Source organism: Lipophrys pholis, assembly GCF_963383615.2.
Source record: "Lipophrys pholis genome assembly, chromosome: 15".
Classification (NCBI taxonomy): Eukaryota; Metazoa; Chordata; class Actinopteri; order Blenniiformes; family Blenniidae; genus Lipophrys; species Lipophrys pholis.
In genome coordinates, this window is record NC_137642.1 from 15,029,739 (window position 1) to 15,045,653 (window position 15,915).

Consider the following 15,915-nt stretch of genomic DNA (forward strand, 5'->3'; position numbering starts at 1 on the left):
GTTATGCCCTTACAATAAAACTAGCAACCCAAACTGATTGCTTGTCATAGCTAAAGGTCTCACAGACACTTTATTTTTGAAACCCTACAATTGCATGTAGCTGCTGCAGTATCTTCTCTTGAAATGTATATTTTAGCAGATCATGTTTTTTTAGCAGTTGCTGTGAACACTGCATGATATCATGATGCAATGCGAATCATGTGAGTACATGCTGCCCTACATCATGGTAAGTTTTAAAGGCTGCATCTAATACAGCTACATGAGGATCCACTTGCCTTCCCCTGCAGAGGGACTGCCAGTGAGAGCAGCTACTGAAGCCCCTCGAGAGAAAAAAATTGGATTTTGTTTCCACTTTCCCACATAGACAGTGTTTTTGAGTGACAGACTCATTTGCCAGGTTTTGTGGGTGGATGTTTATGCAAATGCCTCTCCTCTGTGGGCTGAAATAGCCATCCAGTGACAGGCCAAAACTAACTGGGTTGAAATGCAGGAGCATGCAACTGAGAGGCTGAAAGCAGTGCATAATTCACATTAAAATCTCTGCCACCCCACAACAAGGGCTTGATAAAAAAATTTACCACATTGAGAGCGCCCACACAAAAGTTAGAAATATGACTGTTTTTTTGTTTAGTTTATTTTTTATTTTTTTTTAGCTTATTTTAAATAATTTTGAAAACATTTCACAGTGTTCATCCGCGAAGCGCTTCAAAGTCTCGCCCTCGCTTCAGAACTGTGGGGCAGAGCTCCAACAAACTCACGCGAATGTTGTTCGTGTTTTCTTAGAAAGATGAATAGCGGAGTTGCTGAGGCTTGCTTGAAAGGATTTTGCTTTCTAAATGAATTGGTCATGTGAGAATCACAATCGTCGCTGTCCACATTTGTTTTCACAATGAACTCAGTCACTCCTGTCTGCTGTCAGGCAAAGATGCTCAGCTTTAATTTCACACTGAGTTCTAGATGAACATAATGGAAACAAGTTCATAGTGCATACTCCTCTCCTCAGCCAAACTAGGAGAGAAAATGTTTATTTTATTGTGGTGTGAAATCAGAATGCCTACGACGGCAATAAACAAATCAAATCTGTATTATAAGACGACAACGCCGTTGTCTTTACTCGCAGAGATCGGGCCCTTGTTATGTTTGTGCTCGTATAGAAGCCTTTGTGAAGGCAACGGAAACTAGATCACAACAGTGGCTCTTCCTTTGATGTCTCAGGTTCACTAACCATTGACTCAAATTGCAAAATAAAGACGAGATGCACTGCGATGTCAAAGGAAACATGTAATTTCAATGGAAATGTTTCCATGATACGTGTGTGTTGTGGCGTGGCCTGATAGACTCGCTCAGAGCCGAGGACAAAGAGCAACATGTCACCCACACACCACCGCAAAAAAAAAGAAAGATAAATAATGTCTTACAGGAGTAGATGTGAAATTAATTCCTGTGGAGAAAAAAAAAAAGGAAAATGCTCATTTCAATTCACTCATCATATAAACCAGCCTTTGCAATAACATAATCTCACAATTGGAAACCTTCAGTGCTTGCCAATGCTTAAATGTTTTCCAACCGTGCTGCTGCATTTACAAGACAGGCCATATGTTACATGTGAACGTTACAGTCGTGGAAACATGTTTAAACATTGATGGGTTTTTATGCAAACAGATGGAAGCATGGGCACAATAAATTGAAAGATGACATGCTGGCAGGTAAGTGAGTGCTACTTCTCTCTTGTTTTTATTTATTTATTTATTTTCATATTCAGCGTTAATATTTCCAAGAGTGTATCAAACCAGCAGCCTCACAGTGGAGGTGCTGGCTTGTTGCTTTTCTGTTATTCTTACTCAATATTCAAATAATGAAGAGCCGAAAGGAAACTCGCCCGCTGAAACAGTCGCTGGCATTTCGTGACAAATTTACGAGTGCGGCTCGTATGCATGCGCACACAAATTTACACGTGTTTGGAATTCATTACAGGAAACATGTATACAGGTGGGATGTACACACCAATAAATCAGGCAGGCATGATCCCTCATTGCTTATGCAGGGTTTTACTGGCGAAGCGGGACAGTTCTCAGGATAAGATGTGTGTCTGCCTCACATCAGAGAATTAGATACGACATTGCGTAACCCATTACTTTGATTACAATTCCTGCTCTAATATGACATTATTACAGGCAACAACTGTTATGCACACATTTTATTACAATTGCGTTTATTGTAGTTCATAAATTTAAAAAGGTGGACTTGTCACCTCGGTGACACTGCAAAAGAGCCGACAGTGGGATTCTGGGTTGATGCAATATTTGAAGCAATTTTAAACCGTTTTTGGGCTATTTCAGCATGTTTAGCTTGTAAATGCAGCTCTGTCTGTATAAATCTGAAGGACCTCATTTTTTTTTTTCTTTAAGAAATTTATTTTACACCGATAGCTGAGGTCTATGAATTATAAGATAATGATGAAGAATACACATCCGCTATTAGTACAACTGCATCTCAAAAGTATCAGCTATATTAGAAATACTTTTTTTTTTTTTTTTTTTACATATGAACCAAAATATTTTAAGAACTTGATCTTGTAATCATGTAATTCAAAAATGCAGTACAATAAATGAATAATCATGTGATATACAAAGACTCTCCGGACACATTTCAGCAATATTACATTTTTGACTTGTGACACTTAAAGAAAACAGTTTAATCAAATTTTAACAATATATTATTTCTTACAAATGTCAGTGTGGCTTTAAAAAAAATGCATTCAATCTATATTATTATTTTATAAGATTATGTTAATTCAGTATACATTTTTCTGGTATTTAGAGGACCCACTTCTCATAGATTGTCAGGAACTACTACATCTTCCGTCAGTCAGAATAATGTGATCTGTATTGAACTGTAAAAATGGCCCTTGCAGGTGTATGAGCTTCGAGTCAGAAGATGAAATTCATGGCAGATTGCAAAAAAGAAGTCCTGTGAGAAACTTTTCTGACCTTGAATATGGAAACAGCTAAAACCCAAAGCAGTGACATATGTGGAAAATGAAAGAATAGTAATGTAATTTCATAGATATTATTTGAAATAACCTGCTTTTTAAGTCCCTCCTCAAAGCACATTGGATTTTTAAAACCGAGTACGGTATCAGTGTCATTGCCGCCAGCTTTGCTTTTACTATCGGATCAAGATGAAAACAAGCCGTATTTCACATCACTAATTCAGACTGTGTGATGCTTTATGTATAGCATGGAAGTGGTAAGTTATGTCTTTGCGTTTTAAAATTACATTTGAGGCTCTCTTCCAGACGCACAGCAATTCATTGCATCCTGTCTGCAGTTCAGTTGTGACAACACAGAGCTTTAATTTACTCCAAGGCCATTTGCGGGGCGCAGTCTGGCTATATGGTGGAGCGATGTCACTGACTTTCATTCGTCATGCTGTTGAAATAGAGCATCAAGACTCAGATCACCAATCCATGTCAAATGAACAGCTTTCGAAGCCAATCTGCGTCCACCCCTCTGCCAGGTTATCATTATTACTGTAGTCTGCAGAAGGATGTGGGCATTAGAAAAATATCACAATAACCAAGGACTCTATTAGCCCATTTTTGGTGGACCTTTTCCCCCTGTTAGAAGCTCCTTGGGGAAAACAGGTAATGAGTGTCTTTGATACAGCAGTTATCATAAAACATTATGTGGTACTTGGAATAAATAGACAAGTTTTTATCTTGGGGTATTAACCACAATGTGGCAGAAGCTGCGGTTTGTTCTATTATCAGTGCAATTGTTGAAAAAGAGAGACTTCTCCAAATAGACCATTTGCATCCATCTGTGACAGTGAGAGCAGTTTGAGCAGATCTTTGACAGTTTTTATGGTTTTCTCTCAAATTTTCATCCATTTTAGATAGTTCAAAGAAGTTTCTGTATATTTTCATTAAAAAGTCAACGCACCTCCAATCTCCGTTGTCTTTACCTACACATCACAGCATTGTGATTCCTAAAGTCATCATGAGGATAATGCCAGGCTTCACTTTAGCAGTTTTCTGTGTAGTTATTTTTTTAAAAAGGACTGCAGTTGACCCAAAGCTGTGTGTAGCTGATGAGAGCAGGAAAAGCAATTACTCCTCACCGTATTGTCCTATTTTGAAAAGACTGAATTTGATACATACTTAATGAACAAAGAAGCTGGTCGGCACTTTCACACTGATTCTACAGGGTCTTTCCGTCTACGAAGGGTTTATGTTGACTTTGTCATTCAACAACAATTTCTCAAAGCATTTCGATCTTAAAATCAGCTGCCCCAGGAAGCTGAAAACAGAATAATGAAACCAAAAGATAAAGCCACAAAACCGAGGGGACATCCAAGCTCCAAAAGACTGAAGATGAGAGCAATATTTGCAGTAGGTTAAAAATTTCATTCTAAATGGTTGCAATAATTGATGCAGGCGTTGCACGAGGGAGTAGGACACAGAATATTCATGATATTTACCATAACTAAAGACAAATAATGCATGTCTAAGATAAAACAGATTCTGTGCTGTTGATCTCGGCACTCTTCTTCACTGAATTGGAACTAAAATGGCCTCCAAGTGTACTGAACAATGGGGCTGAGCATAATGCAGTGTGACTACTGAGTGACTTGACTGAGATCCAAAGTGAATAAAAGGCCTCACTATGTGAGGCAGCAAGGCTGAGCTGCTGCAGTGCTCAGGACTTTGGCGGGTGACAGCGCATCATAACACTTCGCACACGTTTCATTTGCCATTAAATCCTATTGCCATTTTCCACACACGGTCTACGTCGTGATGATCAAATGAGCATCCACATTTATTCCATAAGTGGGTTTTTCTTTTTGGGTTTCCTCAAATGCGTCTCTCCCGCCTCTCTTTGAGCTCAGTAGTGGTTGACTCAAACTAAACCCTCAGACCATCAGTTTTTAAAGTGTGGTGGGGCGAGCCCTCACGGTGTGTGGATCACAGTTCGAAATCGCTAATCTTTTTCACATGAAATATTAGAAACAGCTGCTGAGATCAATAGGCAATAAAAAAGCATAGCTCCTCTTGTGCTAGTTAAAATATACTCAGGTCTATATATAGTCTGCAACTGTCTTGATACTTGTAGATTCCCAATGAAGACTATTACTACTTTGAATGTTTCTCCATTGCACTTCATAGAAAGTAATTATCACTTTTACCTCTATTCATTTTTTTATCTGTCTTCTGTATGTTGTCAGGTTGCTAAACAGGACACGTCAGTTTTTCTTTGAAATAATTTTTCAATAATGTTAATGTACATTACCATCCCAACACTATGACAATGTATGTGACTGTCATGTCAGATGTAGATCTCAAAGTTTCAATTTGTTTATTGTTTCTTATTCTATATTTTCTTTATAATTAGGAATCATTCATTTTCATATAATGTTTTCTGTCTTGTTTTCCACAGATAATATGTGGAGATGACTAATAAATTGCTTAAACTCCTCCCCCCTAAAAAACTATAATGACAATGCCATGTTGGGAAAAGGCATCCCTCTGACGCTCCACGCTTTAAAGACACTGATTTAGATCAAAAGTGTTTCATATAGGAGTCAAATCACTGACAATCAGGACTCAGATTTGTTATTTCTAACCAAAATGTTCATTAATAAAAGAGTTGGACTATTATTATAACCTTAAACCTGATTCAAAAACTAATTTAAAACCTGTATCCCAAAAAAGTACATTACTTTCATTTTCCTATTATTACCAATGTTCTATTTAAAAAGCAAATTGAAAAAGGTGTTTTCAGGGTGGGTATGTTTGAGTGTGCCCAATATATGCAGCAAATATATAAGTCAGACAGACTGACAAAGACAACGTTTGGGTGTAACTATTCAGATTTACTTTTTCATTTTAGAAAGATTCATTTGAAACAACAGTTAATTAAACAACTAAAGTCAGTTTGGGAATAATAAGATAATTGTCACAGCTATTTGTCGACAGGCAGGGTAAACGTAGCATTGAGAGAGTGTGACACAGACATCACTGTTCGATGCTTCATTAGCAGTGATCGCCTTAAAGGACATGCAACAAAGCACAATCCTCTCAGACAATGACACTCCTTGACCCTGATCCTTGAAATCTGGCAACTTCCACCCATTTGGGACAAAGAATAAAAGATTTTTTTTCCTTTGCCAAGGACAGACAAGCACACTCAACTACAACACCAGGCAATGCTACATCATGCTGTTTATGCAGCCCGGTTAATTTCATGACTTAATTGTGGAGTGTCATTCAAATGTCAGCATTTAAGCATTTAACTTGTTGTCCCAATGCAGAATACACTCTAAAATATGTGGTTGTAGGAGCTTGGTTATCTATAAAGCATCCCTAACTCAGGTTTGGCTTTTTAATTTGTCTTCCTTAGAATTCAGAGTCCTGCTAGCTGGAGTCAATTCAAGCATTCACTGGCTCAAAAGCCCCCCCCCCCCAAAAAAAAGGAAAAGAAAAAGAAAAAAACCGGAGCGAGCCACCAGGACATGACACCAGGACATCAAAGCTCCAGCACAAACAGTCGCTCATTCACCTACGAGCAGTTTATGTCATTCCTCGGCCTACTTGATTTTGATTGTGTAGGATGTGGAAGAAATCTACAAAAATACCGAGCCCACCGGGGGAAAGAGAGGAGAAAAAAAAAGGCGAATTAAATCTGCCTTGCTGTGAGTGCCACTGCGCCACTGTGCTGCCTCCTTTTACAACTTTTTTTTATTCATGAAATGGGAGAATGTGATAAAAAAATAAAACTGCATAAATGAGTCATCTGAGTAGTACATCTGGATTTCATTGTGTCACTGTGGCTTTCAAAATGCCATGGTATCAAGGAACAGGGCCTGTCTTTTATCTGAATAATCACCTTAAAGATTTGAGAGCTGTAACCTTTTAAAATGTTGCTCTCCTCAGTGTGTGTGCAGCCCTGGTGGGTAAGTGGGTGTGTGGGGGGTTTCAGTGGCATGGCTGGAGTATACAACCTCCAGCTCTGATTTTCTTTGATGTGCTCTGAAGCCATCCCCTACCAAGAACTGAGAAGATCAAAGACACACGATTTTATCAAATGGAGCTCTTGTCGACTGTTTGTAATGCTTTATTCTTCATCAGGAACACCTACTCTGTCACCGTGATGCCACCGGAGACACAGTGCTCTTTTAAACCCAGTGGTGATCTCCCCGTTATCCAGATGAAAACGGATTTATTCAAACCTCCCATCAACCAATCCTATAAATAGAAGCTTGTGGAAAATCTTCTGAGTGAAAAAAAATAAAATAAGCTGTGCTCTTAAGCTGTTATTAACATGCTGATAGAAGGAAAAATGTCAAATGTTATTTTGGAGCGGAGAGTTTCCCTGTGAAAATAAACACAATGCTTCCGGCTAGGACTTGTGACACGGGCATGAGATTCACTAAATGATGAAATTATCTGATAAAATACATGGGTGAGTCATACTTTCTAATGTTACTGCACCTCCATTTCAAATGTGAACTGATGTGTATACCATAGATACTCTATGCTTAAGAACTCTAGTGGAAAGGCAAGTTAAATTGAAATGAATTAATCTTTTAACTTCATGTAGGTCAGCCTTTATCATTTTTTTTTTTTTAAAGAAATAGAATAGAATAGAATAGAATCGAAAAGAAGTTCTTTTTTTATAATTGCACATTGCAATTAGGTATATTCCTTGATTGTGCAAAAATAACTAATGCATGCTGGCTAGAATGTCTGTATTTATAAAAATGCATTTCTGTGTTACAGAAGGATGTGGTTTAGCGTAAAGCGCCACTCATAAGGAGCTACAACTACACAGCTGCATAACTGCAAAAGACATTCATCTGCTCTTTATGATTCAGACACCAACACCTGTTATCCAGGGTGCCATTATAGCAACTGTTATTTTAGTAACTGCCATAAGGGAATGTGGCTCTATATAGCCTGCTATCGTTATTTGATATATTTATTCATTTTTAAATCTAAAGGTTGACTCATTATTTTTGACTCAGTGTGTGATGAATGCCTCTTATTGATGTCAAACATTAAACGCACCTGACTTCTGATCGGTGGAGCATTTTCCTCTGGGGTTTTTCCTCTGCTATCTGTTAAAGCAGCTATGTGTCAGGAGGGGGCCTGCTTTGTAATTCATGAATGAGCTACATGTATGTGTTAAACACAGAATCTCCCCCTGCTAGCAGGTGACACCGTTGCACAAAATCTTTATGACCCTTATCACAAACACTCACTGTTTAATGTTCAATCAGCTGCCTACGGGCCAGCTCGTGTGCTATGTATGCGTTTGCCCACATGTTAAAAAGAAAAACACAACCGCAAACAGATCTATTGATAATCCCCTTTTCTTCTGTAAGCTTTAGATTATTGCTCAATTCCAACATATGGTGAAAACACGTTGCATTGCTCTATGGCAACACTGCACAAGGAGCTCCCTTATAGACCAGCTCTGAAAAACTTCGACTTCTTTTCATTTAGAAGAAATCTATTTTTACTTATTTTTCAACTATTTTGCAGAGCTGGAAAAAAAGCACTAAATGCCCAAATCTCATCCCCAATTTTTAAATGCTGCATTGCTTCAGCAATGTGAGTCAGTCAGACACTGCTGCAGCCATGGTCTCAATCCTCTTTGTGTGACACACACGCCAATAATAATGAAGGATGTGTCCACCGTTGGTCTTTTTATGTGAATGACATTGACATAAATGTATGAAAACACCAAAATTATCTTTAGATTTGCAGCCATTTTAAATCTGGAGCTGATGTGTACAAACAGCCATTTTAAAATTCACAGCAGTGATAGTGCATTTTGATTTCAGTCCAACCAAATGAAAGACCCCCTTTAGGTGGTTTTGGCTTGTGCTGGTGTGGTCTTTACTACACCCAACTCCTCTGGCAGCTTTGTTCTTGAGGTCGACTCATTTCCAAGCCATCTACAGGCCATATATCTATGTGTGCTCTTTGTTTCATGGGCCATCACACTTCAGACATGCAATTAGGGCAGAAGTAGGAGTGATTGACGTGCACATTTAATTTACATGATCAATATCTTAAACTATACAAACAGTTGTCCAGTAAGTTTTCAAGTATTTCAGCATAAAGACGAAAAGGAAAAGGATACTCACCTTCTTTAGGGGGCCGTTTCACTTCTGCGCTCAGATTGCAGATCTGCCCGGCTTGTAGTTGAGGTGACAAGCAACCCTCCGTTTGTGGATTTAAAGGTAAAACCACGTTGTTGAGCATGAGCATGCTCTCTGATTCTCCATCGCCTAAATGCTGAGGACATGTGCATTTCGTGTACACGATCCCGCATGTCTCCACTGTCCCTTTCTCTAGTTTCAGGCAGTTTTCCAACCAGGTACAAAGCACTTGACACCCAAACTGGCTAGGACTTGCCTTATTCAACACAAGAAACTCCACAATGGATTTCTCCTCTTCATCCAGCTTCTGTGGCGTCAATCCATTGTAATCGTACGGAAAAACTCTCCGAAGTTGAACGAAATTCTTGTCATACAGCAAAAATACGTAAATATTCTTCGAATCACATAGGTACACTATAGACTCATTGACTTTTAGCAATTCATTGATCTTTTCATGTGAGTAATGGTCAAACTGATAGGCAAGCAAAGAATACTCAGAGCAGCTCAAGTCTCGCTTGTATAACTTCAGGTAGATGCTGTATTTGGTAGGATCTGGGTTCTCCAGCGTCCATGTACAGTTTGTATAGTTCTTGGGAAACATTTCAGTCACTGAATAGGATCCATAAATGACACCCTTGACCAGAGTGGAACACCAATAATCTTGGGCACCAGTTAATCCAAACATAACCAGAAGATAGGTGGAAAATATATAAATCAACAGGTTTCGAACAGCCTTCATCCTATGTCATTTGGCCTGCAAGAAGAGAGGAAGAGAATTACAGAAAGCAAGTTTAAAGCAGAGTCCACATCAAACATTTTGGATTATTTCTACGGAGTCTAAATCAATCTGCTTCATATTGGTCTTATTACGTCATGCCATGAGAAGGAAAATAGAGACATATTAACCTCAGCAACATGTGCTTTGCATCCCTATGCAGCCTCCTCCATCAACGTACTTTGTGCAAACACTGCCACCTTGTGGCTTCTTTGGCCTTTATTTATTTATTTATATATTTCTTTATTTATTTTATTTGAGGGAGGGGGGTGCAATAATGTGAGTCATTTAGACATTATTAATTGGGTCGTATTTGGTATGACACGATCCCTGGAGATATTCAAATGTAGCTATTCAGAATATGTGACATCAGTCGACAAACGGTAAAGATGGCATGCAAGTCTGCGCAGTCCCCTCGAGTTGTGGGATGGGAACTGTTCATTTTTTACGCAGTCCATATCAGATCGTTTCAAACTGAGCTGTATTTTACTGCCAATTTAGGCTTGTTTCCGAGCAGGACAGTTGGATAATGTGAGTAAGACAGATTCACAGACTGCGTCCGCCTGCACGGCCACTATGGCTTCTCCCCTACTGCGCGCTTTCGGTCCCCGACACGACCTGCGTGTCTCCGAAATTCAGGGCTTGACATATTTGACAATGCAATTTGATAAAGAGCCAGTGTGTGTGTGTGGTGTGTGTGTGTGTGTGAGCGTGAGTGTGTGGCTGAGTGTCTAAGCTTGCATGTGTGCGTGCACGCTCCAAACTGTGTGTGTGTGTGTATGTGTGTGTGTGTGAGAGAGAGAGAGAGAGAGAGAGAGAGAGAGAGAGAGAGAGAGAGAGAGAGAGAGAGAGAGAGAATGCAATGCGATGTCCTGATTGCTTTAATCCTACAGGCAATGCAGCTGTGAGCAGTGTCACAGCAGCGCGTGCGTGTGTGCGAGCGTGTACGTGTTTGTGTATGTGTGTGTGTAGGCGTTCAAATCCGAAGTAGGCTATAGATACCAACCAGTTCCCACTGAGCAGATACATTCGCAGTCTCTTAACTTCTCCCATTTTGACTGATAAAACCTGCCCGTCACACCACATTAGAATAATATATGTGTTATATAAGGATCTGCGCGAGCCGTGTGGAGTTATATCAGCAATTTTTTTTTCTTTCTTTTTTTTTTTTTTTTGCCGTGATAAATCCTCATGATTTCCACATCGCCCTCCGCAAGATTCATGGCCAAGGCTCCACCAAAAATCAGTATTCTGGGGATGAGAAGTCGGTCGTCAAGAGACGCTGGTTTTTATAGTCGGGCTTCCAAGAGCAATTTCGTCTGGAGAGGAAATCTGAATATAGAGACACGTACGAGCCACATCTCATGCGGTGTCAGCTCGACGCACGGCACTTTAAAGTGATTTTTGCCTCTTAAGAGAGATCAGCGCTTTAAAATCATCTGTTAAGCACCCTGGACTAATGCGAGCGGATGAACGCTCCAAAGCCATCATGTTGAATAGACAGGACAAATATTTAACGGGGGAGGCTAAACTTTAACTGACCGGTGGCAAATGAAAATCGGCTTCTCGGTTGCTCCATTCAATAACAATAATAATAATATTAATAATAATAATAATAATGACAAAAATAATAATAATAATAATAATAATAATAATGTCTTACCTTACACTGCGGAAGCTATGGCTATTTTTCCAACATACTTGACCACATCCTTTATAAATAAATTCTGCAACCCTCCAGTGAATCAATACTCCCCATTCCCGACAATAGAAGTCCAGCGCAACAAGATGGTTCAATGGATGAAAATAAAATGCGTTACACTCCGGTCTGCCCGCTCATATCCCCCCGTCTTCTTCTTCTTCTGGGTTTTTCCCATCAAAACGAAGCGCAACAACCAACACACGACAGCCACCGAGAAAGAGAGAGGGAGAGAGAGAGAGAGAGAGAGAGGGCGAGCGAGAGGGAGAGAGGGAGAAGAGGGGAGAAAGACCAAGAGAGACAGAGAAGGGGAAGAAATTCTTGGAGTGATGAGAAGAAGAGAGCAATTCTTACAGAATTACCATAAATTAAATCGGAAGGCTCCACGTCTCTATTTCCACTGATATGTTTTCTCCAGTAAGTCGCTCAACCCCCCCTCTGGTTTAAAAAAAAAAAAAAAAAGCAGAAAAAAGAAAATGAGGAGAGAGAAAGAGAGGAGGGGAAAAAAAGATCCGTAGTGGGTGGATGTTGGGGGCTAGTGAGTTACAACACTGAGAGAAACAGACGCGCTTTGCTTGATGCTTGCAGAGCTCCAGGAGCAGGCTGCAATATCACGTCACACTCAGCCGCGAAGATAAAGCACGTACGTACGCTTCTTACTGCTGCTGCGTCTGGCACCACCACTTTCTTCCCTGCCCTCCTCCTCCTCCTCTTCCTCCTCCTCCTCCTCCTCCTCCTCCTTCTTTCCCTTTTCCTTTTTTCTCTCCCCTCATACAGCCTCCCCTTAATTCGAGTCAAAAGGGTTTCCCCCCTGAACTGGACCCTCTCAGTTGTGCTCAGACAACGCTGCGCTTTGCTGCAGCACCCCGAACCAGGACTATAACGTGGACTTTTATTGTGGTCTTTCTCTCTCTCTCTCTTTTTTTTTTTTTTTTTATTTTTTTTTTTAGGGAAGGGGGAGTGTATGAGCATAACATGGTCATAAATACAGCCAGTCGGTGGGACCTGCTGCAAGCTGCTGGTGTGTTTTGGGTATTTTCTTTCTCCCCCCCTTTTTCTCCTGATGGGTGACAGCCGCTGTTTTGACTCCTTCACCGGTGTGTCAGTGCGCAGTCTGTCGGTGCGTCCTCCTGCGCGCCGCCGTCACGTTGCTGGAGGAAACGTCGCTTTTGAGGCAACTTGCGCACTTTCGTAAACTTGTTCCGGGTTGTCTTGCACCTTTACAGGTGGAAATAAAACCTGCCGCGGTTTTTTTTTTTTTTTTGTTGGTTTTTTTTTTTCTATTGCAGCCGTCTTCCACGTGTGTCCCCAGAGAGAAAATGCTTGTGCGTGTCCTTGTACTTTGAAGACAGCCTCCCCAAGCTTCACATAGCCCTTTTTCTTCTTTCTTCCAAATGCTTTGCCCTGATATTCCGGGATGGCGTTCATTCAACAATCAACAGTCAATTAGGTCCCGTGTAACAATGCGGCACCAATGGCTTTGCAATAGCCTTCGCTGCTTATTGGCTGAATGCATGGGAAGAATGGAACTGTAATGGACATGGGGATGGGGGACTTTCACAGTCATCTGAATCGTCAGCTGATCACATTGTTTTCCCCACTGAAGATGGAGGAAGGGTTTTGTTCGTGTAGGTGGGTGTTCTTCGTCAGGCACAAATAAAACTTCCCATACTGTATTGAAGACCTACATTCTTACATTGCATTGAAAAAATAAAGACTGAGAAATTATTGTGACTGGTAAATTTGCATTTTTTAAATTATATACATAGTCAAAGGGAGGTATTACACTGGCTATTGCAGATAGAGGCAATTGTTTTTTGTGCACACTGACAATGTTTTATTTTTTTATGTTTGTTTTTTTATAATTTTCTGAGAGGGTTGGGTCAGCTGCTCTAATCATTTTGCTGTGAACAGTTAACTCTCATTAGCCTGGCCATAGTTTTCCAGGCCTTGACTGAATTTGTTCCATCTGAGCAGATGCTGCATGAAGAGACCATTTGTTTATTTATTTCCAGGAAGTTTCAGTCTGTATCCTTTGTAAAAAGCCAGCCATTCCAAAGAATACTCCAGAACTGCACAGACTATCAGCCACAGTGCTGCAAGAATTTGAGAGAATATGTTGATATTCTCAGCGTCCTGTGCTGTGTAACACTGTTAATCTGCTGCCAAACTTCCACAGCAGAGTGGAATCAGTCAGCACGGTTGGTTTGCGTGGCCTGTGACTGGTAGATTTCTAATTCCAGTCCTCCCCAGGCAGGCAGAGGAACATCAGGGGTGACCTCAAGCCAGCCCACTTTACACAGCCATAATGAAGACTTTGGCGTTTAGGGAGCTTTTGGCTCGGTAAAGCTGAGAGGTGGAAGAAATTCATGCAAAGCCTTATTGAACAATGAAAACACAATAAGTATCTCTCCACTGACTCATGGGGAGGCCAATTGCCAAGCTTCAGGAATGCTGCCATTGCTCTCCTCTGCAAAGACGTTGCCACAGTCCAAATGGCAGCCTGCATGCTTGGTCGTTTAGCAAGAAGGAGAAATGAATACATTCATGCAGAGATGTGTTTCTGTGTAAGCTGAAAAAAAAATATTTGAATAATGTGCATTGTGTTGCAATTGCAATGAAAATGTAATATCTTGATGTTTCTTGCAAATGTTTGAAAGTTACAAATGACCCAATAAAGACAGTAAATAATAATGGGAAGTAATTTAGACTGTTCCTTATGCTATTGGGGGAAACATGTATTTTAAAATGGAGATTTTGAAAGTGTGGGAGGATGCTGTTAATGGCTGTTAAATCCATAGGCAATAAAAAAGCAATAAAAGACTTCTATTGAGCAAGTTGGATGCTTTCGTTTTAAAATATCAAGGAAGCAGGGGTGTTTCTAGACACTCTGAAGGCTCGAGGCAACAGGTACTTTGGTAGAAAGTATCCCGCCCTCACGCAACTGGCCTTAAACAGTAACTATTCACCATGAAGAATGATTCAACAAACAGAATGTTTTAAATGTTCTCAGTCTGTTAATGTGAACGTTTGATATGTGGTACCGTTCTTCTTTTTGAGGAATTTATAAAAGACTTCCTTTTTAATACTTCCTTGGAGTAAAATGTTTCAAGGAAGTGACTGAAGTCAGTGCATTTAAAAAAGACTGATGTGATTGATGGCAAAAATATTCATTTGTTGTTACTTCAGCCTACATTAGCTGAAGTCTAAACATGTGTCCGTTTCCGTATTTGACAAACTGTAGTAGGTTTTTCTCTCTCCCAATACAATTGGAGAGATGTTTCAAATGTTACCAAAACTAGTATTATTAAGGGGGATACATGCAAAATGCCTGGATGTGACCTTTATGTATGAACGGAAAGTTCCAGATATGTCAGAAATGTCTTTCTATCTTAGCCTGCTACTGATTGTGGCACAATTGTCAGTCAATGTTAGACAGGTTACCAACACCTCGTTTAGAAGCTGATCTACTGTTTAATTAAGGTTGTGAGTTGAGCAAGAAGTTTACCTGATTATTCGTGGAACTATAACAAAGTGATATAACTACTTTTTATTGCCAAACGTTCTCTCACTTACCACTGTCTCATTGATTTTTCCATCCTCCTCTTTTTTTTTTTTTTTTTTGCTTTTCACATGCCCTGATGGATAGGTGCACTTATTTTTTCATTGTGTCTCACAGCAGCAGAAGCAGACAGCAAGCGGCTAGAAGGGGGGCCATTAGAGAGATTCTCAATGTGTCGTTGGAGTCTAAGGGGGTTTCTAGTCATGTCATTGATACCAATGATTGGTACCAAATGTCAGCAATAACTGGGAGGCGCCATTTCAGTCGTCACCCAGTGACAGTAAGTAGGGGCTTTTCTGACATTTTGTCATTGTTACAAACAGTGTCTAAGTAAAAGGGTTTTAAAATGTTCTTCCATTGGGCCTGTGTGAGTTAGCCTTCTCTGGAGGGCCCACTTCCAGCCCTTCTTGTCTCCCCTATTGCATCATCTCCACTAGTAGGTCTTTATATATAGCCTGCAACTGTCACTCTTACAATTCTGCACTAAAGACCATTTTGGTCATTTCAAATGAATCTCCAATAGACCCAAAAGAAATTCAAAGTCTTTTCAATTTAATTGTCATTAGTTTTATCCTCCACTCATTTCTTTGTATTATGACTCCTGGGAAAAGGCATTCCCTTAGCCCCCAGTTCTGACCTGCTGCTGCATCCCCCCTGAAGCTACCTGGCACCCCCGGCAAGGCCCGCCCCCACAGCTTTAAAGCATGTATT

The 15,915-nt window shown here is 40.2% G+C and overlaps 1 protein-coding gene across 4 annotated transcripts in view; it reads right to left on the reverse strand.

Moving 5' to 3' along the window:
* Positions 1 to 11,880, reverse strand: part of adgrb3 (adhesion G protein-coupled receptor B3) — a 129,083-nt gene extending 117,203 nt beyond the window's left edge. For 3 of the 4 annotated variants that reach the window (XM_080481564.1, XM_080481563.1, XM_080481562.1), the window contains exons 1-2: positions 11,607 to 11,880; positions 9,154 to 9,922 (exon numbers count right to left, since the gene is read on the reverse strand). In XM_080481564.1, the coding sequence (XP_080337690.1) occupies positions 9,154 to 9,907 (754 nt within the window). In that variant the 5' untranslated portion in view covers positions 9,908 to 9,922; positions 11,607 to 11,880. The remainder of the gene's footprint in view (positions 1 to 9,153; positions 9,923 to 11,606) is intronic. The other variant, XM_080481565.1, reaches the window with a different exon arrangement.
* Between the last annotated feature and the right edge of the window lie 4,035 nt (positions 11,881 to 15,915).